Source organism: Loxodonta africana, chromosome 10 (genome assembly GCF_030014295.1).
Source record: "Loxodonta africana isolate mLoxAfr1 chromosome 10, mLoxAfr1.hap2, whole genome shotgun sequence".
In the NCBI taxonomy this organism is placed as follows: domain Eukaryota; kingdom Metazoa; phylum Chordata; class Mammalia; order Proboscidea; family Elephantidae; genus Loxodonta; species Loxodonta africana.
The window spans coordinates 28,691,761-28,716,098 of NC_087351.1; the positions used below are offsets into that span (position 1 = coordinate 28,691,761).

The 24,338-nt window shown below is 37.4% G+C and overlaps 1 protein-coding gene across 1 annotated transcript; it reads right to left on the minus strand.

Moving 5' to 3' along the window:
* Positions 1-3,692: 3,692 nt before the first annotated feature.
* On the minus strand, positions 3,693-5,048 carry LOC100664693 (olfactory receptor 4K3). The gene has a single exon (XM_003421584.3). The coding sequence runs from the start codon at positions 4,858-4,860 to the stop codon at positions 3,913-3,915; it is 948 nt and encodes a 315-aa protein (XP_003421632.2). The 5' UTR covers positions 4,861-5,048; the 3' UTR covers positions 3,693-3,912.
* Between the last annotated feature and the right edge of the window lie 19,290 nt (positions 5,049-24,338).

Consider the following 24,338-nt stretch of genomic DNA (forward strand, 5'->3'; position numbering starts at 1 on the left):
TTTTCTTCTAAAGGATTTCTGAATAGCTCATATCTGTCTGCTTAAATTAAGCCTAGTGGTTCTCAACTAGAGGTGGTTTTGTTCCCCCTCACCCAGGGAATATTTGGCTATGTTTGGAGACATTTTTATTGTCATGATTCAGTAGGGGTAGAGGGGGTACTGTTGGCATCTTTGGTAGAGGCCAAGAATGCTGAGTAACATTTTACGATGCACAGGACTGCTCCAGCAACCAAAAATTATTTGGTCCAAAATGTCAGTAATATAAGAAACCTTGATTAGCATAAAGGTTTTCAGATTCATTCATGCTCTTGCATGGATCAGTACTTTGCTTTTGTAATAGCTGAGGAGTGTTTCATTTATGGGTAAAATATAATTAATTTATCCATCAGTTCTTAATGGATATCTTTTTCGTCTTTTGGACTATCATAAATAAAGTTGCTGTGAATTTCCATGAACAGAACTTTGTGTAAACATACACTTTCATTTCCTCTGGGTAAATAACTAACAGTATTATTTCTGGTCTTTATAAAAAACCAACCAAACTGCTTTGCCGTGGACTGATTTTGACTCATAGTGACCCTATAGGACATAGGGTTTCCAAGGAGCAGCTACCAGATTTGAACTGCTGAGCTGTTGGTTAGCAGCTGAGCTCTTAACCACTGAAACATCTTGAATAGTGACTTAATAAAACCATACAGGTTGTGTTTGTAAAACCATTGGGATTTTTTCAGACAAAAATTGTGATATTATTTTTCAATAAGTGTTAGAGGGGCAAAGTGAAAACTGACCAGAAAAAATGGCATGTCAAACAAATTCTTTCCTTGTCAATTTCTTATAATAAAGATTCACAAATTTCCGGTTATATCATCAGATGGAAAGCTGCTTTACTGATTATTTTCTTAGGAGAGGAACAAGGAAAGTAGTTCTTTGAGAAAGAGCAGGAATTTGATGCTGGAGGAGAGACATAACTAAAGGGTCTTTGAAGACCCTTGAAGCTCATGGGAATTGTGAATCGTGCTTTTTTTTTGGAGGGGGGGTGTACATGGAATTGTTTTGAACCATAGTAAGTATTTTCACATCGAATTCCACGTTTACTTCTAGATGCATTTATTAGAGATCAACTTGTGAAATAGTTTAAGTTCAGTGCAGGTAAATGAGGAACAGGAAATCTAATTAATTAAAGAAGAAAGATGTGGAAGGAAATTAAATGACTTTTAAAAACCATATTGCAGGCAGTTTTAATTCAATGGGTGACTCTTGGAGATGTAGACATAGCATCATGGAATTAGGCTTGGTATTTCCTGAAATCATTTGCTGTAATGATTGACACACTGAACTGTTGGCATGCGATGTTGGGCTGCTTCTTTATGGCTATTAGAATAAAGCACTAAAAGTGGGCTCAGATTAAGAGATTATCTATCAGTGGAGAATATGAGGCAGAGAGGGAGAGGGCCCTATTAATGGAGACTTAAAATAGGGTTTGGGACAGTCCTTTACTTAAATTTTCTTTAGTTGGTGCTTATCCCAAATATCTAGACTTTTTCTTTGGAGCTCAGTTTCTATGCTGCCTTCCTGATGTTTAGAACTGGCATGGCCTTATGTTAGAGCATATGCAAATCTAACGGAATCTATGACATTTATTTAGCTACAATTCTAGCAGTGTATAATGTGTATATTAAATGAAGAATGCAATTAATAACCTGAAATAGAAAAAATATATATACTGTTTTACTTAACCTGATCATCCAACCATATGCTATTGATCAAAATGAAAATTTTACAACCCAACTGAGAGACTCAGTCTTATTAACAGTTTGAGAAGGTGGGAGTTTTATAATATTCAGAGAGTCATATATAACCAAAGAAATTTTTATTAGTCTTTCATCACATGAATTCATTATTAGATCTCCCCAATGAATATTGAACACATTTGTAAGTTGAACTGGCTGTACTTCATCATGAGAAAGTATTTAAGACTATACATTCTCAACTGCTTCAAATCCAATAACTTTTCAAATAGTTTTAAACAAGCAACAAAGTTGTAATTTACAGTTGGTACAGGTTATGTATGCAGACCTACAGATTATTGAGTCACTATACTAAACAGTATATTCATTTAGTTATGAATGGTAAATATTTGCCTATCCATTGATCCGTATTGCCATATATCCATTTATCCTTGCAGCCATTTATACATGTATGTATTTATCCACTTACTGATTGGTCTAGATTTTTATTTAATTCTTTTCAATCTATTAATCAATCACTCATCTATTTACCTTTATTCAGGCTAGAGCAATATTAATATTGCACAAATATTATACAATCTTTGCCAATGCAGGCAACTGGCTAATTATTAGTGGTTACAAATCCTTGTAGTTCATTTTAGGCATTCAGCTTTTCTCTTCTGTGTACCTCTCAGAATGACAATGATCAAAATGCCTTGAAGATAACCTGGAGGCTAGAGGGAGAGGAGAAAGAAAGGGGTGGAGAGCAAGGAGAAGAGGACACTTTCTAGGCTAGACTGTGATCAAATAGCTTCATGAACTTGGGAAAGTCACTTCATTCTCTCATCCTCAATTTCATCACCTGTAAAAATAAAAAGATTTTACTGGATGATTTCTATTTTCTGAAAATTACAGTAATTAACTATATCAAATATGTATGTTGTAGGATCACTGTATCATGCCTTTCTTAAGTAAAACTCTGTTTAACCTGAGGACAATGGTTCAGATCATGTAGAGCCTTATTATTTACAATGTTGCTTTAGATTACAAAAATGATTCACTAAACATCATGACACCAAAATAACTTGTTGCTTAGAAAATGAATAAATATCCATATTTATAGAAGAATGTTATAGATTCTGCCTCTAACTAAAATGACCTTGAAAAAGCTGCTATGCTCCTGGGTCTTAGTTTCCTCTTCTCTAGAATGGGGCTGTGGGTGGGATTTTTTTACATGACTCTAGGTTCCTTTGATGTATTTTTATCTTTGATATATTTTTAAGATGCTTAGAATTTTCCTGGAATTTGCTATAGTGTTTTAAAACTGTGTAATATGCTCTGGGAAACTCAGAGACTGAAGATAAATAGGATACATTTTTATTCTAACTAAAGACGGATTGAAAAAAACACTAAATGGCAAATATTTTTACTTACCAAGAGCCTTTCATTTTCTTCTGACTTTTGAACAAGAGAAATTCATTCACTGGTGCTGTCGTCATTTATAAAACTTGTATCAGTTCCACGTGTACAGGATACTATGCTACGTGCTGGTGGTTTTGTACTTTCCTCTTTCTTAGTATTTCAGAAGATGGGAGGGAATCTACTTTTTCTTAAAACACATGAATGCCTTTGTACACTTGATAATTCTACATATTTCATATATAGAGACAAAAGCTTATTACTGGATTCCAAGGACAGGCAGGAGGGAGAAGAAAAGGGGGACTCATTGCTTAGGGAACATTGAGCTTCTGTTAAGAATGATGAAAAAATGTGGAGATGGATAATTGTGATGGTTTAACAACATGATAAATGTAATTAAAGTCACCAAGATTTACATGTGAAGCATATTAAAAAGGCTAATTTTTTTTTTTTTTATGCCACAATAAAACAAACAAAACCACATGAATGTTTCAAAGACAGGAAGATGCAAAGAAGTATTTAGTATATGTAACAAAAGTTGAGTATTCTAAAATGTGGACTAAAATATTGAGAATGGGTTTGATAATGTCCTGTGGTGTCTAGTGAGGATTGATGAAATATGAACAAAAGTTAGTGACTTCTGAGGTTGATTACTGAAATAGTTCTGCCATGACTAGTATTAATTTATTAAAATAGGAAATTATGCTGACCCACTGAATGAGCTGGAGAAATGCTGAACAAGTATTTCATCTTTGTGTGAGGGAAATCAAGGGGTATGATCAGTCTTACTTGACTTAAAGATACGACTACTCAGCTTCCTCATGGAATCCTTGACGTCTTTATTTCTAAGGGTATAGATGACTGGATTCAAGAGGGGAGTGAAAATGGTATAAAATACTGAGAGCACTTTGTCTATTGGGAAATTTGTGAAAGGCCACACATAGATGAAAATGCACGGACCAAAGAAAAGGGTCACAACAGTGAAGTGTGCACTGCAGGTGGAGAGGGCTTTAGAAGACCCTCCAGAGGAGCGCTGTCTCACAGTGACCAGGATGATGGTGTAGGAGATCACCAAAAGGATGAAGCACACCAGGGCAATCATGCCACTGGTGGAGATCATGAAGACCCCCAGAATGTAGGTGTCAATACAGGCAAGTTTAATCACCAAAGGGAGGTCACAAAAGAAGCTGTCCACTACATTGGGTCCACAGAAGGGTAGATTCACAGTAAATGCTAACTGACTCATGGCATGGAAGATGCCGACAATCCAGGAGAGTGCCACAAGGCCAACACACATCCTCCGACTCATGATAGTTAAGTAACGCAGAGGCTTACATATAGCAACATACCTATCGAAGGACATGGAGATTAGCAAGACGATCTCAACACCCCCTAAGAGATGCAGGAAGAATATCTGCGTGATGCAGCCTTCAAAAGAAATGGCTTTGTACTCACTGAGGAAGTCTGCAATCATTTTGAGGGTGGCAAAGGAGGCCAGAGACATGTCAATGAAGGACAGGTTGCCCAGCAGAAAGTACATGGGGGAGCGCAGACGTGGCTCTGACACTATGGTGAACACAATAAGGAGGTTCCCCAGCACAGTGGCTACATAGACCATGGAGAAAAACAGGAAATAGAAGATCTGGAGTTCCCAAGAGCTGGACAGACCCTGTAGTATGAATTCAGTCACCACTGATTGATTGCTCCAAGCCATTCACCTTGATTTCTGGAGAGACTCTAACATTTCTAGATGAGAGAAGAACTAGGAAAAAATACAGTCATCAAACTCAAAGTGAGATTTTCTGCATAGAATGTTTTTGGTGATACCCCCCACCAGATTTCCCTATTGCATCTCTGTCCTACTCACAGTGGTCAATTATTTCCCCCAGTGGCCTTTCCAAATACAACAAATGGTTCAACTCAAGATTAATTCCTATAATTCAGCGATTTGCCTTACAAGTGGAATGCAAATATTCGTAAAAGGAATACAAATTAAACTATTAGAATATTTTCTCAGTTTGTGAAATACTTTAAAAATTTTATAGTTAGCTGCCAGCAGTTTTTGAAGGGGAAGGGGATGGTAATAATTTTCGAAACATTACAATGATATTGCAAGATTGGAGGGAGGTAAATTAGAGAATCATGACTGGTGTATTAGTAAGAATACAACTGTGGAAAGACGTGGGCAGAAGCGGTCTCTCGCAGTGAGTAAGAAGGAAGGGGAAATGGCTACAGAAGAATATCCCTGTTTCAATTTTTTAATGGAGATTTTTCAGAATAAAAATGAAATAACTTCCTGTTCTTAGTTCTACATTTCAGAATGAGGCAGGCATTCTGAATGACCTTTGTCCTGAACCACAAAGTCTGATATTTTTAAAAGACTAGTGAACATAATGAGCCTAGAAGTTTCATACGTTTTCATGGGTATTTTAAATAGAACGGTTCTGTTAAATACCATGCTGCCTGAAACCAGGTATTTTTTAACTGCCAGATTGTATAGACTTTCACTAAAGGAGTTTAAGACAGAAGTCTCTTCCTATTTCCAAAGGTTATGTGGATCTTATATGAGCCAAGTTTACAGAGAGGCGGAAGATGGTGGTGGTGAATCTAGGGAAAGTTATGTAACAACATGTCTCAGCAGTAACAATGGGACCGAGGAAACTCACTGAGATCTGAGAGGACTTTACAAAGGGCACTGAAAACTAATTGAAATGGTGTGTACCTAAAATCCATGATAAAATTCCTTCCATCTTGCTACTAGACTAAGCCTTTTCTTTTCTTTCTCAAAATTCTGTTATAAATATACATCCTAAATAAATAATTCTAAGACAAAATCCAGTTTTACACAAGGAACTACCCAGTACTCACTGACTTTTAGTTCTGAAGTTTGATGCCATTTCGTTGACTCCACCTTGTTCTTCTGACTTTACCCATCCCAGAAACTTTTACCTTATTTGATTCTGCACCCACATACCTGGTATTAAAAAGGTGTCTCCAGCAAAGCTCTAACTTAGATGAGTGTGGCAGAAATAGCTGTGATCTGTGACTCGGAAAATGTGGCTTCAAAATCGTGGCCTAGGTGTGTGAGATTGGGTAATTTACCGACTCAACTGATGCCTTAGAATCCTCATATACAGGGGAAGTTGACCTCGATGATTTTAAGGCTTTTTCGACATACCTATTTGTATTCCGACACCCAACTAATCCTTGAAAGCAGTGGCAACTGCTCCAGAGTGGCCTTACATCAATCCTATTCCTGATTCGTGGTGGAAAGAAGGCTCACAGTGTTTGGGACCTTTGTATTTATAACACCTGTATTGGTATTGAACTGACTCAGTGAATTACATGGCACGAAAAAGACCGGCTGCTGCTCAGGGAATAAAAAAATTTCAGGTTGCTGTGGGAATTATTAAGACACTTAAGTTGGGTTTGGTGGGAGTTACATACATATGGATCTCAAAGTGTTGTGATTGCTTTTAAGTACTTTATATACAGGGCATGGACATGGTGGGGTGGGAAAGCACCTTCTCTTGGACCACAGCAATGATAAGACAAATAACATCTATTATTTGACTTGTGTGGCAGCAAAATTTATCTCTAGGTTCCTTTATTAATAATGAAGATATGGCCTGTGTCTCCTTATTTAAAGAAAAGCTGATAAAGTAAATAACAAAGAATGTTTAAGACTGGATTTTATCATATGAACTTGATGCATTATTAACTAAGAGAAGGAAAGAGAAATGAAACATGATGTAACTTCTGGTATATATATTCTGAGTATGCAAGGAATGCTAAAAGCAAACCCTGGTGACATAGTGGTTAAGAACTACCGCTGCTAACAAATAGATTGGCAGTTTGAATCCACCAGGTGCTCCTTGGAAACCGTATGAGGCAGTTCTACTCTGTCCTATAAGGTCGCTGTGAGTTGGAATGGACTGGAGGGCAACAGGTTTTTTAAGGGATGCTAAAAGGGCATCAAGTCTTTAATTACCATCTCTGCAAAAATCAGAATGACAGCCAACACACTTAGCTGCAAGCTATATTAAAATATTTCTTTATTAACAAGAATTCTGAGAATTTACCTTTTGCTCAGTTTTACTCATAAGGTAAAAAGAACCAATTTGATGAATCTACATCATGCTCAGTTGGTGAAATGTAAAGAGTATTGGATCTCAAGTTTAGAAGTCTGGGTTTACATCACAGTGTCAGACTTCACCATATTAAAAAAAAAAATTTCATATTACCCTGAGTTTATTATGGTATTATTTCCCTGAGTCTAACTTTCCTTAATTGTAATGAGAGTTATAGAATACACTCAGTCTGTTGCAGTGAATATTAAATGAGATAACATCTGTAAGCACTTAGCATAAAAAAGAAATTTAGCAGGTACTCAATAAATACTGGATATTATTTTCACTTTTTTGTGGGAGAAATCTAGTTTTGTTTTGTTTGTTTACTGCATGTACTATATGGTATTTGAAGGGCTCAAGTTTATATTTTTTTCTTCTTCTGAAAAATTCAAGGCTGTTTACACTATAATCTATACTTTCCCCTTCTTCTGCCCTCTATATTGGTCTGCTCGTATCTTCCTTGCCTCATTGCCTAAAAACATTTTATTTCCCCTAGGTATCATTTGGCTTGTCTCTACTTCCTAATTTTAAGTATCAACCAAAAAATCAAAAGAGAGGAACTTTTCTGTCCACAGACCCAGATTAGACCCGTTTTCACCCTTGAAAATGGCTGTGTATTTCAGTGTGATCTTTTTAAGAATATGAGCTAACCCAAAGGAGTTATTTCTGATATAGAAATGTGACATCACTAAGATGGTTTTTTACTGGTGTGCTTCTCAGAAGAAGATACAAAGCCATTTTTGAGGGTGCTTACTCGACTCGACGGCAGTGGGTTTGTGGTGGGTACGTAATTTAGTGTCTAACATTATATGGAAAATACTAATCATTGTAACTACTTAACAGAACTGTACAGAATGAAGAATACCATAGACTCAAGGTAATCATGAGCCCAAGAGACAGAAAGGGCCACATAAATCAGACACTACATCAGCCTGAGACCCAAAGAACTAGATGGTGACTGGCTACAACCAATGACTGCCCTGCCAGGGAACACAACAGAGAAACCTTGAAGGAGCAGGAGAGCAGTGGGATGCAGACCTCAAAATCTTGTAAAAAGACCAGACTTAATGGTCTGACTGAGACTAGAAGGACCCCAAGGTCATGGTCCCCAGACCTTCTGTTAGCCCAAGACTAGAACCATTCCCAAAGCCAACTTTTCAGATAGGGGTTGGACTGGACTATAAGATAGAAAATGATACTGGTGCATAGTGAGCTTCTTGGATCAAGTAGGCACATGAGACTACGTGGGCAGCTCCTGTCTAGAGGGGAGATGAGGAGGCAGAGGGGAACAGAAGCTGGCTGAATGGACAGGGGAACACAGGGTGGAGAGGAGTGTGTTGTCTCATTATGGGGAGAGCAACTAGGAGTATATAGCAAGGTGTATATAAATTTTTGTATGAGAGACTGACTTGATTTGTAAACTTTCACTTAATGCACAATAAAAATAATAAAAAAAGAGAACAGTATAAAAAGCATAAAAATTGGAATGGGAGATGTAAAAATAGATCTTTTGTAGAAGATTTTATTATATATTAGGTTAACCCAAAATCTACTATGAAAAAATAGTATATAGTGGAAAAAAAAAAAAAAAGCTGCCATGGAGTCTATTTCAACTCATAGCGACCCTATAGAAAGGAGGAGAACTGCCCCACTGGGTTACCAAGGAGTGGCTGGTGGATTTGAACTGCCAACTATTTGGCTAGCAGCCAAGCTCTTAACCACTGAACCACTGGGGCTCTAGAAAATTACAGGTGGGCCATGTGGTCATTCAATGGATTTAGCAAAGTAACTGCTTATAAAAGTTAACATTAAAAATGTAATGGGCTTTATACATACGAATAAAAGATATAAGCAAAAAGGACCAAAAAATTCATAAATTAAAAGGAAATGTCCAAAACCTATGTGAAAAAGTATAAAACTCTCCTGTAAGACACAAACATAGACTTGAAAAATGGAAAGATACATCGCATTCTTGAATAAGACACAACAGCACAGAGATAGCAGGTCTCCTTAAGTTGATTTATCAATGTAATGCAATCCTAACACCTGTCTTTTTTGGGCTAGACCAGCTGACAACAACATTCTTTTGGAAAAATGACATGGAAACATGCAAGAAGAGCCAGGAAGACATTTTAAGAAGTAGAAATAGGAGGGGGTTAGCACGAGTAGGAGTTGACATAATAAAGACTCCTTAAATAAAACAACTTGACATTAGTTCATGAATATAAAGAGGGACGCAACTGACACAAAATAGAAAACCTAGAGATAGACTTAATGATGAGTAAGGAGTATAAGGGCTTTTTAATAAGTGGATTTGAGATAACCGAATAGCCATGTGGAATAAAGATAAAATTGCATTCATTCCTCAGATCTTAACTGTAAATGTCTAAAAATGGGCCAGAGATTTAGACGTCAAAATTGAAATTACACAAACACCAGGAACATGAATTTCTCTACTATCTGAGAGAGAGGAAGTAATTCCTAACGATAATTTAGAATCCCAAAATAACAAGGGAAAAATTTTTAAAAATTGATTACATAAATAAGTTTCCAAAATGGAAATACCAAAAGCAAAGTTACCACACACATGAAAGCCGGGGAAAAGTTTGCAACTTGTTAGCACAGACAGAGCACTGGTGTAATAACATATTAAAAGGACTACTAAAAATAGAGAATAAAAGAACAACAACCCTGTGTAAAAATGGGTAGTGATATGAACAGACAGTACATGAATAAAGTGCAAATGGCTATTAACTATATAAAAGATGCTCAAACTCTAGTAGGAGAATGTATGTTAAAACTAAGTTTAGATACCATTTCTCACCTATCGTATTGTAAACTTATTTGTTGCTAATCAGCACAATTCTATTCTAAAAGTTTGAAATTCTACTCTCGATTAGGCTGTGGTGAGAAGCAAGCGAGCCCTGGTGGCACAGCAGTTAAGAGCTTGGCTGCTAACCAAAAGGTCAACAGTTGGAAGCCACCAGCTGCTCTTTGGAAACCCTATGGCCTGGTTCTACTCTGTCCTATAGGGTCACTGCAAGTCACAATCGACTGGACAGCAATGGATTATTTTTTGTTGTTGTTTGACATATATGCATTTATTTCCTGGTTGATCCCACAATCCCACTTTTAGGAGTCAATCCCAAAGGTATGGAACAGACATATGCATAAAGCTGTTAAATGCAGCCATTATTTTTATGAGCAAAATACTGGAAATAACTCAAATATCTATAAATAGAATACTGTTTTTAAAAAATAGGCTATACGCATACAGTGTAGTATTATGCAGGTATGAAAATTAATGAGGCATATTTATAAAGTGACCCTATAGGACATTGCAGACTGCCTCATAGGGTTTCCAGGAAGCGTCTGGTGGATTTGGAACTGCCAACCTTTTTGGTTGGCGGCCATAGCTCATGGTAGTTCTCAACCACTGTGCCAACAGGGCTGTATATACTTTTATGGGAAAACTTAAATCACTATGGCTTAAAACATGGTCCACAGATGAGTGCTATTTTGTGAACTGCTTGTTTCCTGTCTGCACAGGATAAATACAGAAATGGAGGGTAAATATGCTTGGGCCTCCTATCTGCAGGTTCCGCATCTGTGGTTTCAACCAACCGGGGTTTGAAAATATTATTTTTTAAAAAAATGGATTTGAATTGTAGAATCAGAGGCAGTAGCAAACAGTTAGTCTAAGAAACCAAGCCACTGAACTGGACTCATGAAGGAGGCTGATAGAGAAATTGGTCCTAAAATCCAGCAACCGGGAAAAAGAGTTGGAGGCAGAATGGAGTGGCAGACAGCAACACAATTGCATCTGTAGGTTATCTAATTTAATCACAATGGTCTTTAGAGAGTAACATCTACTGCTTCATGCTACCACTAATATCTCAAACAAATTTCTTTTTATACAACTCTAATACAGCTTCATGCATGCAAGGGAATTCTGGAAAATGTAGTTTTTAGCTTAATCAAGTTCACGATAGAAAGAGGCAGCACAGTTCACCCCACAATCCACAAAAGAGATTCATTTAGCTGCATTCATCTGGGGCTTAGCTGGTGCTGGAGCTTCCAGGATGGCTTCTACCATCATGTTGCCTCAGCTGAGCGGCTAAAATAATTGAAGGCTGGCTGGATGTCCCTCTTTATATATGTGCCTCATCATGTAGTAATCTAGCCTGAGTTTCTTTGCACGGAGGCAGCATCCCAGGTGGAATTGAAAGCTACAGACCTCTTAAAGGCTCAGCTCCGGAACCTATACAACACATTTGCCACATTCTATTTTTTTTTTTTTTTTATTGGTTAAAGCAGTTTACAAGGCCAACCAAGATCAGAAGGGGTAGGTAAACATCCGTCTTTTATTTGAAGGAGATGAAAATACTCTGGCCACAGTAGCCCCCAAGAAGATAAAATACTTGGGAATAAATCTTACCAAAGATGTAAAAGACCTATACAGGGAAAGCTACAAAATACTACTGCAAGAAACTAAGGAGGACCTACTTAAGTGGAAAGGCATGCCTTGCTCGTGGAGAGGAAGACTTAACAAAGTAAAAACGTCTATTCTACCAAAAGCCATCTATACATACAATGCACTTCTGATCCAAATTCCAATGACATTTTTTAATCTGATGGAGAAACAAATCACCAACTTCATATGGAAGGGAAAGAAGCCTTGGATAAGTAAAGCATTACTGAAAAAGAAGAAGAAAGTGGGAGGCCTCACTTTACCTGATTTTAGAACACATTACACAGCCACAGTAGTCAAAACAGCCTGGTACTGGTACAACGGCGGGCACAAAGACCAATGGAACAGAATTGAGAAGCCAGATATAAATCCATCCACAAATGAGCAGCTGATGTTTGACAGAGGCCCAGTGTCAGTTGATTGGGGAAAGGATAATCTTTTTAACAAATGGTGCTGGCATAACTGGCTATCCATTTGCAAAAGAATGAAACAGGACCCATACCTCACACCATGCACAAAAACTAACTCCAAGTGGATCAAAGACCTAAACATAAAGACTAAAACACTAAAGATCATGGAAGAAAAACTAGGGACAACCTTAGGAGCTCTAATACAAGCCATAAACAGAATACAAAACATTACCAGAAATGACGAAAGAGAAACCAGATAACTGGGAGCTCCTAAAAATCAAACACCTATGCTCATCTAAAGACTTCACCAAAAGAGTAAAAAGACCACCTACAGATTGGGAAAGAATTTTCAGCTATGACATCTCCGACCAGCGCCTGATCTCTAAAATCTATATGATTCTGTCAAAACTCAACCACAGAAAGACAAACAACCCAATCAAAAAGTGGGCAAAGGATATGAACATGCACTTCACTAAAGAAGATATTCGGGCAGCTAACAGATACATGAGAAAATGCTCTCGATCATTAGCCATTAGAGAAATGCAAATTAAAACTATGATGAGATTCCATCTCACTCCAACAAGGCTGGCATTAATTCAAAAAACACAAAATAATAAATGTTGGAGAGGCTGCGGAGAGATTGGAGCTCTTATACACTGCTGGTGGGAATGTAAAATGGTACGACCACTTTGGAAATCTCTCTGGCGTTATCTTAAAGAGTTAGAAATAGAACTACCATACAACCCAGAAATCCCACTCCGTGGAATATACCCCAGAGAAATAAGAGCCTTCACACGAACAGGTATATGCACACCCATGTTTATTGCAGCTCTGTTTACAATAGCAAAAAGCTGGAAGCAACCAAGGTGTCCATCAACAGATGAATGGTTAAATAAATTGTGGTATGTTCACACAATGGAATATTACGCATTGATAAAAAACAGTGAGGAATCTGTGAAACATTTCATAACATGGAGGAACCTGGAAAGCATTATGCTAAGTGAAATTAGTCAGAGGCAAAAGGACAAATATTGTATAAGACCGCTACTATAAGATCTTGAGAAATAGTACAAACTGAGAAGAACACATACTTTTGTGGTTACGGGGAGGGGAGGGAGGGAGGGTGGGAGAGGGTTATTTACTGATTAGTTAGTAGATAAGAACTGCTGTAGGTGAAGGGAAGGACAATACTCAATACACGGAAGGTCAGCTCAACTGGACTGGCCAAAAGCGAAGAAGTTGCTGGAATAAAATGAATGCTTCAAAGTTCAGCAGAGCAAGGGCAGGGGTTTGGAGACAATGGCTTAAGGGGACTTCTAAGTCAATTGGCAAAATAATTCTATTATGAAAACATTCTGCATCCCACTTTGACATGTGGCATCTGGGGTCTTAAATGCTAACAAGCGGCCTTCTAAGATGCATCAATTGGTCTCAACTCACCTGGATCAAAGGAGAATGAAGAACACCAAGGGCACATGATAAGTATGAGCCCAAGAGACAGAAAGGGCCACATGAACTAGAGACTTAAATCATCCTAAGACCAGAAGAACTAGTTGGTGCCCGGCCACAACCGATGATTGCCCCGACAGGGAGCACAACAGAGAACCCCTGAGGGAGCAGGAGATCAGTGGGATGCAGACCCCAAATTCTCATAAAAAGACCGGACTTAATGGTCTGACTGAGACTAGAGGAATCCCGGTGGTCATGGTCCCCAAAACTTCTGTTGGCCCAGGACAGGAACCATTCCCGAAGGCAACTCATCAGACATGGAAGGGACTGGACAATGGGTTGAGAGAGATGCTGCCAAAGAGTGAACTACTTGTATCAGGTGGACACTTGAGACTGTTGGTGTCTCCTGTCTGGAGGGGAGATAGAAGGGTAGAGAGGGTTAGAAACTGGCAAAATTGTCACCAAAGGAGAGACTGGAAGGAGGGAGCGGGCTGACTCATTAGGGGGAGAGTAAGTGGGAGTATGGAGCAAGGTGTATGTAAGCTTATATGTGACAGACTGACTTGATTTGTAAATGTTCACTTAAAGCTCAATAAAAATTATTAAAAAAAATACTCTGGTCATGATTTTTAATCTATCATAGTCCACTTTTCAGTCACAATTATTTACATTTCCCCTACATGGGAAATATGCTTACTCAATTCCAAGGCTCCCCAGTTCCAGCATCTGGCTAAAAGTTCAGGATCTTTTCTTCTATATCAACTTTGGATATGTATGAGGCTCCTTGGGTGCAGATCCTCCTCATACGGATATCTCAGAATTTAAAATGTGTCATCAGCTCTTTTTTCTACACACCAGCATACAGTGGTGAGACAATGATTGGATAATTGTAATAGAAATGTTCATTCAACAAGAGAAGAAATAAAACAAATATACCAGTTCCTGTTCCTATTCTGAAATACTTCTAGGCATATTTCATCATTTTCCCTAACTTCAGGAGCAGGGAATATCCCTTAACTAGAGCAGAGTTCTGACTTCTAGGGTGATTCCCTAATCCTTTAAACTGTGCAGCTTTTTTTTTTGTACTTCAGATGAAGGTTTACAGAACAAACTAGCTTCTCATTAAACAGTTAATACACATATTGTTTTGTGATATTGGTTACCACCACCACGACATGTCAACACTCTCCCTTCCCCACCTAGGGTTCCCTTTTACCAGCTTTCTTGTCCATTCCTATAATCTAGGCAGTTTTTAAGGAGCCCTGGTGGCTCAGTGGTGAAGCACTTGACTGCAGTTCAAATCCACCAACTCCAAGGCGAAAAGATGCCGTGGTCTGCTTCTGTAAGGATTACAACCTTGGAAACCCTGTGGGGCATTTCTATTCTGTCATCATATAGGGTCACTATGAGTACAAATCAACTCGACGACACATAACAGCAAGAGGCAGCTCTTGGCTCCACACTCTGAATCATTCTCCTTTTTTCATAGATAAGGCCTGTTTGTTTCTGGCTTGTTATCTCAGCCTACTTCCTGTCTACAAAAATTTGGAGTCCCAGAGGTCTCTTTTCATCCGAACTGGTACAACACGTTTAAAAACATTGTGGGAGTGAAATGTAATAGGTCATATCCAAGATGTTTAAACAGAGGGAATCAGAAGCTTTGACTAGTTCTCAGGTTGCACTAATGTGGGCTGAATGAAGAAAATGAGGGAGAGGAAAGAGGTAGTGTTGCATTTAGGGGTTTGGATTTGGGTTTTAAGATTCCTCCACTACAGGGCAAAGATAATTCTTTGGAGGTAGGGCAGGAGTAGGAATAACAGTTCATGAATAACAGTACTTCCCAAAATAAATTTTATAAATCTAAAAAAATTATAAAAGTTAAAAATTCACTCAAAAATTATATCTGGCATAAAACAATCCTAATTTTTAAAGTAGTTTTATGCTTTTGAATACACTGGCTGAAAAGAAGCTCATCAAGAATCTAGTAGCAATCAATAGAGAACCATCAAAGAAAAGCTGCATTTCTTGTATCCAATTCCATTATTTTATATTCCTTGCCTTTATTTTATTCTTTAATTTTCTTATATTTCTTAATTTGAAAAGTAAGATATGAAAAATGTCCAAGTACATATAAAGAAGAAAATGAATAGCCTCTCCCTCTTCTATTCTCACTCTCTGAGGTAACCAGTGTTTAACAGCCTAGTCATATCTTCTCATGTCTTTATATAGCATATTTTTGTTACTACTTGATTTTACAAAATTAAGGTCATATAATACACATTACTTGTCTATTTGGTTTTCATGTAATAGTATACTATGGATGTATTTTCAGGTCAGTAAATCCAAATCAGCGGTAGAATTCTCCCTTTCTATACTGAAGACCTGGATTCAATTCCTGGCAGATGCACCCCGTGCACAGCCATGTTAGTAGAGGCTTGCATGTTGCTATAATGCTGAACAGGTTTCAGAGAAGCTTCCAGACTAAGGCAAACTAGGAAGAAAGGTCTGGTGGTCTACTTCCTAAAATCAGACAGTGAAAACCCAGTGGGTCACAACACACCGATTCCCAACTGACCATGGGAACGGTGGCAAGACCAGGCAGTGGAGGGCTGACTTAATGGTGGCGGACAAAAACACAATCAAATAGAACTCATTTTCTGTTTTGAAATAACAGCTGCATATTTTTATGGGGTGGATATTCTGTAACTTATGCCACTCCTTTACTGAAGGGCAGCCAGATTTTCTTATTTTTACTACTGCTTACTCTGCTAAAATAAATATCCTTGTAAATGGACTCGTGGAGCAGCGCTTTTGTTTCTAGGAATTGATTCTCAATAGACACTTATGGTTCGAAGGACTTAGAGGTAACATATATTTTTAAGTTTAGCAGTTACTACCAAGTTTTGGGGTTTATTTGTTGGTTGGTTTGTTTTTAATCCAGCAATTCATACATTCATCCACAGTTTAGGAGAATGTCTTAGTTATGTAGAGCTACTATAACAGAAATACCACAAGTCGATGGCTTTAACAAACAAATTTATTCTCTTACAGGTTAATAGGCTAGAAATCCAAATTCAGGGCCCCAGCTCCAGGGGAAGGTTTTCTCTCTGTTGATTCTGGAGTTAGGGTTTTGTTATCAGTCTTCCCTTGGTCCAGGAGATTTTTGGTACAGGGACTCTGGGTCCAAAGAACGTGCTCTGCTCCTAATACTACTTCCTTGGTGGTATGAGGCCTCCCTGTCTCTCTGGTTATTTCTCTGTTTTATATCTTAAAATAGATTGATTTAAGACACATCCTAATCTTACAGATGGAGCCCTACCTCATTAACATAACTGTCTCTAATCCTGCTTCATTAATGTCATAGAAGTAGGATTTACAACACAGAAAAAATCATATCAGATGAAAAATGGTAGACAATCACACAATACCCGGAATCATGGCTTAGCCAAGTTGACAGATATTTTGGGGGGACACAATTCAATCCATGATAGAGAGTGTTCCTTATCTTCTTATAACTTTTGATCGACCCGATGAGTAAAATAGCATTGATTTTTATATGCAGTTTCCTGGATATTAATGAATGAAGTTAAACAATTTTTCACAGGTTAATTTGCCATTAGATTTTTTTTTTTTTTTTTTTTTAATTCTAGCATTTGTCTGTTTAGGCTCTCTGACCTTTTTTGTTCTTGTTCCCTATTGAGGTTTTCCTTATTAATTTACAGGAGCTCTTTACTGAAATTTTTCTGTCAGGTCAGGTGCATTGCAAATATTTTTCACCCATTATTCACTTTTAATTTTGTATATGATGTATATTTCAATGCATATAAAACATGTTTATTTTTTGAACAGCTTTATTAAGGAATAATGTACATCAACAGAATTTACTAATTTTAGTGTGTAATTCAATTAGTTTTGAAAAATGAGTAAAGTTGTGTAACCATCACCATAATAATAATATAGACTATTCCCATCACCATGAAAAGTTTTCTCACACTTCTTTATCTTAGGCCCCCTCACCCCTCACCCCTCACCCCTCACCTGTACCCTGGAAACCACTGATCTTCCATTTATCACTATTGTTTTTCCTTTTAAAGGATTTCTGAATAGCTCATGTCCGTCTGCTTTCTTTAAGCCCAGTGGTTCTCAGCTGGAGGTGATTTTGTTCTACCATCTCCTCTGCCCCGGGAATATCTGGCTATGTTTGGAGACATTTTTATTGTCATGACTCAGTAGGAGTCGAGGGGGTACTATTGACATCTTTGGTAGAGGCCAAGAATGCTGAGTAACATTTTACAATGCCCAGGGCTGCTCCAGCAACTAAAAATTATCTGGTCCAAATGCCAGTAGAATAAGAAACCTTGATTAGCATAAAGGTTTTCAGATTCATTCATGTTTTTGCATGCATAAATACTTCGTTTTTGTAATAGCTGAGTACTATTTCATTTATTGGTATAATATAATGAATTTATGCATCCAGTACTTGCTGGGTATCTTTTTCTGCTTTTGGACTATCATAAATAAAGTTGCTGTGAATATTCATGTATAGATCTTTGTGTAGACATACATTTTCATTTCCTCTTGGAAAATAGCTAAGAGTAATATTTCTGGTCTGTGTAAAAAAACCAAACCAAACCTCATTGCGATGAAGTCAATTCTGACTCATAGTATCTCTATAGGACAGAGTAGAACTGCCCCTATGGTTTCAAGGAGCAGCTGGTAGATTCAAACTGCCAACTTTTTGGTTAGCAGCTGACCTCTTAACCACTGCACCCCAAATTTCACTTTATGTGATATTGTCAAGCTGTTTCCAAAGTGAATGTACGTATTGCATTCCCACCAGCAATGTATGAGAGCATCCATTGTATTCTGTCACAGTCTGGATTCATATATATTCTTTCGGTCAGTGGCTTACCTTTCTATTTTCTAAATGGTATCTTTTTGGAGAGAAGAACATTTAAATTTTGCTTTAGCCCAAGTTATCAACTAAAAAAAAAAAAAGTCTTTTCTTAGCAACTCTACGTCTCAAAGACTTTCCCCTATGTTTTAGTCTAGGACTTTTACAGTTTTAGCTCTTATATTTAGGCCTATCCATTTCAAATTAATTTTTGCATAAGGCTTGGGGCCCTGGTGGTGTAGTGATTAAACAGCTCGCTGCTAACCAAAAGGTTGGCAGTTCAAATCCATCACCTGCTCCTTGAAAACACTATAGGGTGGATCTACTCTGCTCTGTAGGACAGCTATGAGTTGGAACCCACTAGAAGGTAACAGGTATAAGGTGTGAGACAAGGGTTTGAGTTTCTTGCTTGCCTGTGGATGGAATTGTGTCTCCCCAAATTGTGTGTCAACTGGCTAGGCCATGATTTCCAGTATTGTGTGGTTGTCCTCCATTTTGTGCTCTTATCCTGTGTTGTAAATCCTAACCTCTATGACATTAATGGGAGCCCTGATGGTACAGTGCTTAAGAACTCGGGCTTTTCTCCAAAATGTCAGCAGTTTGAATCCACCAGCCACTCCATGGAAACTCTATGGGGCAGTTCTACCCTGTCCTATAGGGTCACTATGAGTTGGAATGGACTCCATGACCCTTAACAACAACAACATGATGTTAATGAGCCCTGGAGGCATAATGGTTAAGCACTTGGCTGCTAACCCAAAGGTCAGTGGTTAGAACCCACCTAGTGGCTCCACAGGAGAAAAGACCTGGTGACCTACTCCCACAAAAATCACAGCCTAGGAAACCCTATGGGCAGTTCTACTCTGTCCTACAAGATCACCGTGCATCGAAATTGACTAGATGGCGCACAACAACATGATGTTACTGAGGCAGGACACGATCTACAGGCTTAGATTGTATTTTTAGTCAATCTCTTTTGAGATATAAAAGACAGAAGTGAGCAGAGAAGAGAAGGACCTCATTACAACCATGCAAGAAGAGCTAGGAGCAGAGCTAGTCCTTTGACTCCGGGTTCCTGAGCTGAGTTGCTCCTAGACCAGAGGAAGGTTAATGAGAAGAATCTTCCCCCAGAGTCAACAGAGAGAGAAAGGCTTCCCCTGCAGCTGGCACTCTGAATTCCAACTGCTAGCCTCCTGAACTGTGAGAGAATAAATTTCTGTTTGTTAAAGCCATCACTTTTGGTATTTCTGTTATAGCAGCACTAGATAACTAAGACATTTGTTTTTGTTTTCCTTTTTCATATGGATATCCAATTGTTCCAGTACCATTTATTGAAAATACTTTTCTTTTTTCATTGAATTGTTTTCCAAGTTACATTAAAAACAGTTACCATGTTGATTTTCTTAATCCTCCATTGTGCTCCATTAATCAACCTATTTGCACTTAGGTCAACACTACACTATATTGATTACCACAGCTTTATAGTAAGTCTTGAAAACATAGTGTGAGCCCTGTAGATTTGTTCTTATTTTACTAAGTTGTTTTGGTGATTTCCATATAAATTTTAAAATCAACCTGTTTATTTCTATGAGGGAAACTCTGTTGGCATATTGTTTAGTATGATGTTCAATGTATAGAACAACTAAGGAATAATTGATATCCTAATAATATCTTTTAAAATCCATCATTAGCATAGCCTCTCTCTTCCTATCTATCTCTATGTCTCTATTTATTTATTGTACAATGCAGAAAAATGGAAAAGAGCAATTGTAAAGCACACTTCTGCTCAGATGTGACATATGATGCTTCTGCTCACATTACATTTGTCAAAATAAGTCATGTATACCAGCCTGTCCTAAATAAAGTGGGAGTTTACACTTTCCACAGCAAGAAAGGACCCCTGAAAGGATGGGCCAGTTAAAGAAAAGCAGCAAATTTTGACTACAAAATGCAATCTATCACACAACTTTTAGTGGAAATTGTTGCATCGTTATTATTCAATAGATTTAAAAAAATTAATAATAGTAGCTACTTGGAATTCTCATTTTATTAGTCACATTCCCATCGCTAGTAATTAGTCACGGTTATGTTCTTTTACCTATTTCATTTAATAATCTCCTGCTTTAAATTTCTCCCTTCTCCAAATCATGTAGATAAATCTTTACGAAATAATACTTTCAAATTGTCCTCACTCTGTGTATGATCTTACAATGGTTCCTTATTGTCTTTTACATCAAATTACATATTTTAGATGGCATTCCTGTTCTTCCTAACAGCTAATTGAATAGTTTTGCTATTCTGCAAATAAGTTGATTTTTGGTAATCTTCAAAGTAACATTTAACATCCATTCAACAAATATCTATTAAATCCCACCCTCTATGCCTTTGTGACACAGTTTTCCCCCACATACACTTTTTCCATTACCAATCTAAATTTTAATTTTCTTTCTAGGACAAGTTCATGACATAACTCCCGCAAGAACACTTCCATTATTGAATTCCTCACATTGTAGATTTTCCTTTCTGTAAAGTCCATTTCATTCATGATCTCTGAGAACTGACTAGGTAAATTCACTAAAATTAACAAATAAATTCATTAAATTTATTTGGCTGTATTTTGTTCCCTTTTTATTGTTTATGGATGTCTAATATCTCCAATGGAGACCTAATGGCTCAGTGGTTGAGAGCTTGTCTGACAACCAAAATGCTGGCAATTCGAATCTACCAGTTGTTGCTTGGAAACCATACGGAGCCTTTCTAGTTTGTCCTATAGGGTAGCTCTGAGTCAGAATTGGCTCAACGGCAACAGGTTTGGTTTTGTTTTAATGTCTTCAAAGAAACTATAAATTACTTGTGAGGCAGAACTGAATGTTTTTGGATTTTATTTTCCATAGTGTCTAGAACACGGTTAGATTACCGAGAATTCTTATTAAAATTTGTTTACCTCGTTGTTTTTCCTGTTACCTCTGGTGTTCCCTGACTCTCTCAGGTCCAGGTGGAAACAATCATTGTAAATTCCCATGAGACTCTAGAAATATCTTCCCTTTGTGAACCCAGTGAACCCATCTTTGTTGCTTAATAAAACCCGCTGAGAGACGATTTCTTGGTCAGTTCCCAAGCCCTTACAACATCTGTTTTAGTTACAGCTGCTTAATAACTAATAGTTCAACTAGGTCATTTATATTTAAAATTGATCTCCTACATGCTCTCTGGCAGAAACCTACTGATCATTCTGAATATTCCAAAGCTCTGATTCTGGTATAGATCTGGTAAGTGAAGGTGCTTTCAAATTATTTTAAATCTCTCTCCTTCTCATTTCCATCTCCTAACCCCTGTTCCATGGAGATGAGATCAATAAAACAGTTTGTGCATGTTGGTGTATATGAGGGAAAAATCAAACAAGGCTAGGGCTAAGGAGATTGATCTTTGAGCTCTTTCCCGTGAAAATGATAAGATATATTCTTTAGGTGATAAGAGTAAATTTTTAAGTTATGGGATTATAAATATTTATAGGAGGAATAAACCAAAAACCAAACCAAACCCATTGCTGTCAAGTAGGTTCCAACTCACAGCAACTCTAGATACTCATATTTTAAAGATAAAGAAATTGAAACCAAATTTTTTCCTGAGCTGTACGGCTATATTGTAATAAACTTTGATAATATATCAATCTTCTTCTACTAGATGAGAATAAGCAAAACTAATTCTTAACATGTTTCACATGGATTTCAACCAGGGAACATTTATCTGTCAATATGTTTACATTTTTTCTGTGGAAATTTACAAGAATTCTGCAACTGTTCATTGAAACCTCACTATAATGTTCCTTAAGGGCTCATGCCTTTTACATGTGATATAATTGGTATACAAAGTCTCTTTGCACTTCAGTAAACTCATCCTTGTGGGTGAATTATAAATGACTGTGTGTGCGCACTCACACTTCACGTATTGTCAGCACAGAGCAACTGCCTACTAAATGTTAGCTCCTATCTTTAGGGTTATATAAACAAACAGGTGAATAAATAGATAGGTAGGAAGGGCTGTACACAGATGTAACTGTGGTTTGATTGCCGTTTAGTACCAGAAGGGGAAGTGTTATTTCCAATATCTACGACTTAAAGTGGTATTTCCTTGCAATCTTCGATATCCTATAATTCCCTTTCAAACTGACATGCCAAATGAGAAAGATGGAAAGAACAGGAAATATAAGTTTTCATAGAGGAAACTACGTCTATGAATACATGTTGCAGTTCAGCTAGAAATAAACTGCTGTTAATCAGTTAGTAGGCTATGTACATGATGCCAAAAAACCAGATGTGACTTTTGTCCCCTCCAAATTTCTCCCCACAGAAAGGACCAGATTTATTAATGGGTTCTGATTGTACCAGAGCCATTCTAAGAAAGAGTTATACAGTTATAATGGAATAATTCACTCAATATGTCATATTTTGTTATTAATGTAATATCATAGTGTTCTTAAGTAGAGTATAAACTATGATGAAAACTTTTTTTGGTTCTATTTTATTTGATACGTTGGCTGTTAGAGCTTTCGTTGAAGCGTAGTATTTGGCACTGAAACTTCATGTGTCTAGTAAGGAAAACAACCTCTCAACTTCCAATACATCTTTAAGGTTTGATGCTGTGGTGGTGTCATGGATTGAATTATTTTCCCCAAAAAATGTGTGTACCAATTTGGCTGGGCCATGGTTTGCAGTTATTGTGTGATTTTCCTATATGTTGTAAATCCTGCCCTATGATTTTAATAAGGGAGGATGGGTAGCAGTTGTTTTAGGGAGGCAGAACTCAATCTACAAGATTGGATTGTGTCTTGAGGCAATCTCTTGAGATATAAACGAAAGAAGTGAGCAGAGACAGAGGGACCTTATACCACCAAGAAAGCAGTGCCGAGGGCAGAGTGTGCCTTTTGGACTCAGGGTCCCTGTGCAGAGAAGCTCCTAGTCTGGGGGAAGATTGATGAGAAGGCTGACAGAGAAAGAAAGCCTTCCGCTGCAGCTGACACACTGAATTTAGACTTTCAGCCTACTTTACTGTGAAAAATAAACTCTTTGTTAAAGTCATCTACTTGTGGTATTTCTGTTATAGCAGCACTAGATAACTAAGACAGATGGCTCATTAATAAATTAAACCTATGCACTAAATATATTGGATGGATAAAGATAGTATTTCTCTTTACTGTATTTTTACACAAATAGCACTTGGTGTACATATTTTGCCAACTGTGCCACCCCCTCAGGCACTATTTTCCTAAGCAAGCTGTGTAAGTTATATGTGTGAGCACATTATCTATGAAAAAATATGGCACTTAATCCTGGAATATAACTTACACCTAATTGTATTAAGGGTAAAATATCAGATGGCATTATTTACACTATATTCCAAATGTCATAAAAAGATCACCCTGGATCTAACCCTGAATCAAAACTTCACCCTAACGCTAACTGTACACCTGGATCTAACCCTAACCCAAACCTTAACACTAACCCCAACCCTAACTCTATATCTAATTCTAACCCTAACCCTAGCACTAGGTTTTACCCTAACCCTAACACTAATCCTAGATATAATGTTAATCCTAACCTTAACCCTAATTCTAGATCTAACCCTAATCCAAAATCTAATATTTCACTTTAATAGAAGTCCTAACAACCAAAGCATCAAATAAAATAGAACCAACCAAAGAAATTTTCATCATAGTTTATACTCTTGAGAAGACTATGATATTACATTAATAACAAAACACGATGTATTGAGTGCATTATTTCATTATAAACATATAACTAAATCATTTGTTTACCTTTAAAAATTTTTATCTGAACA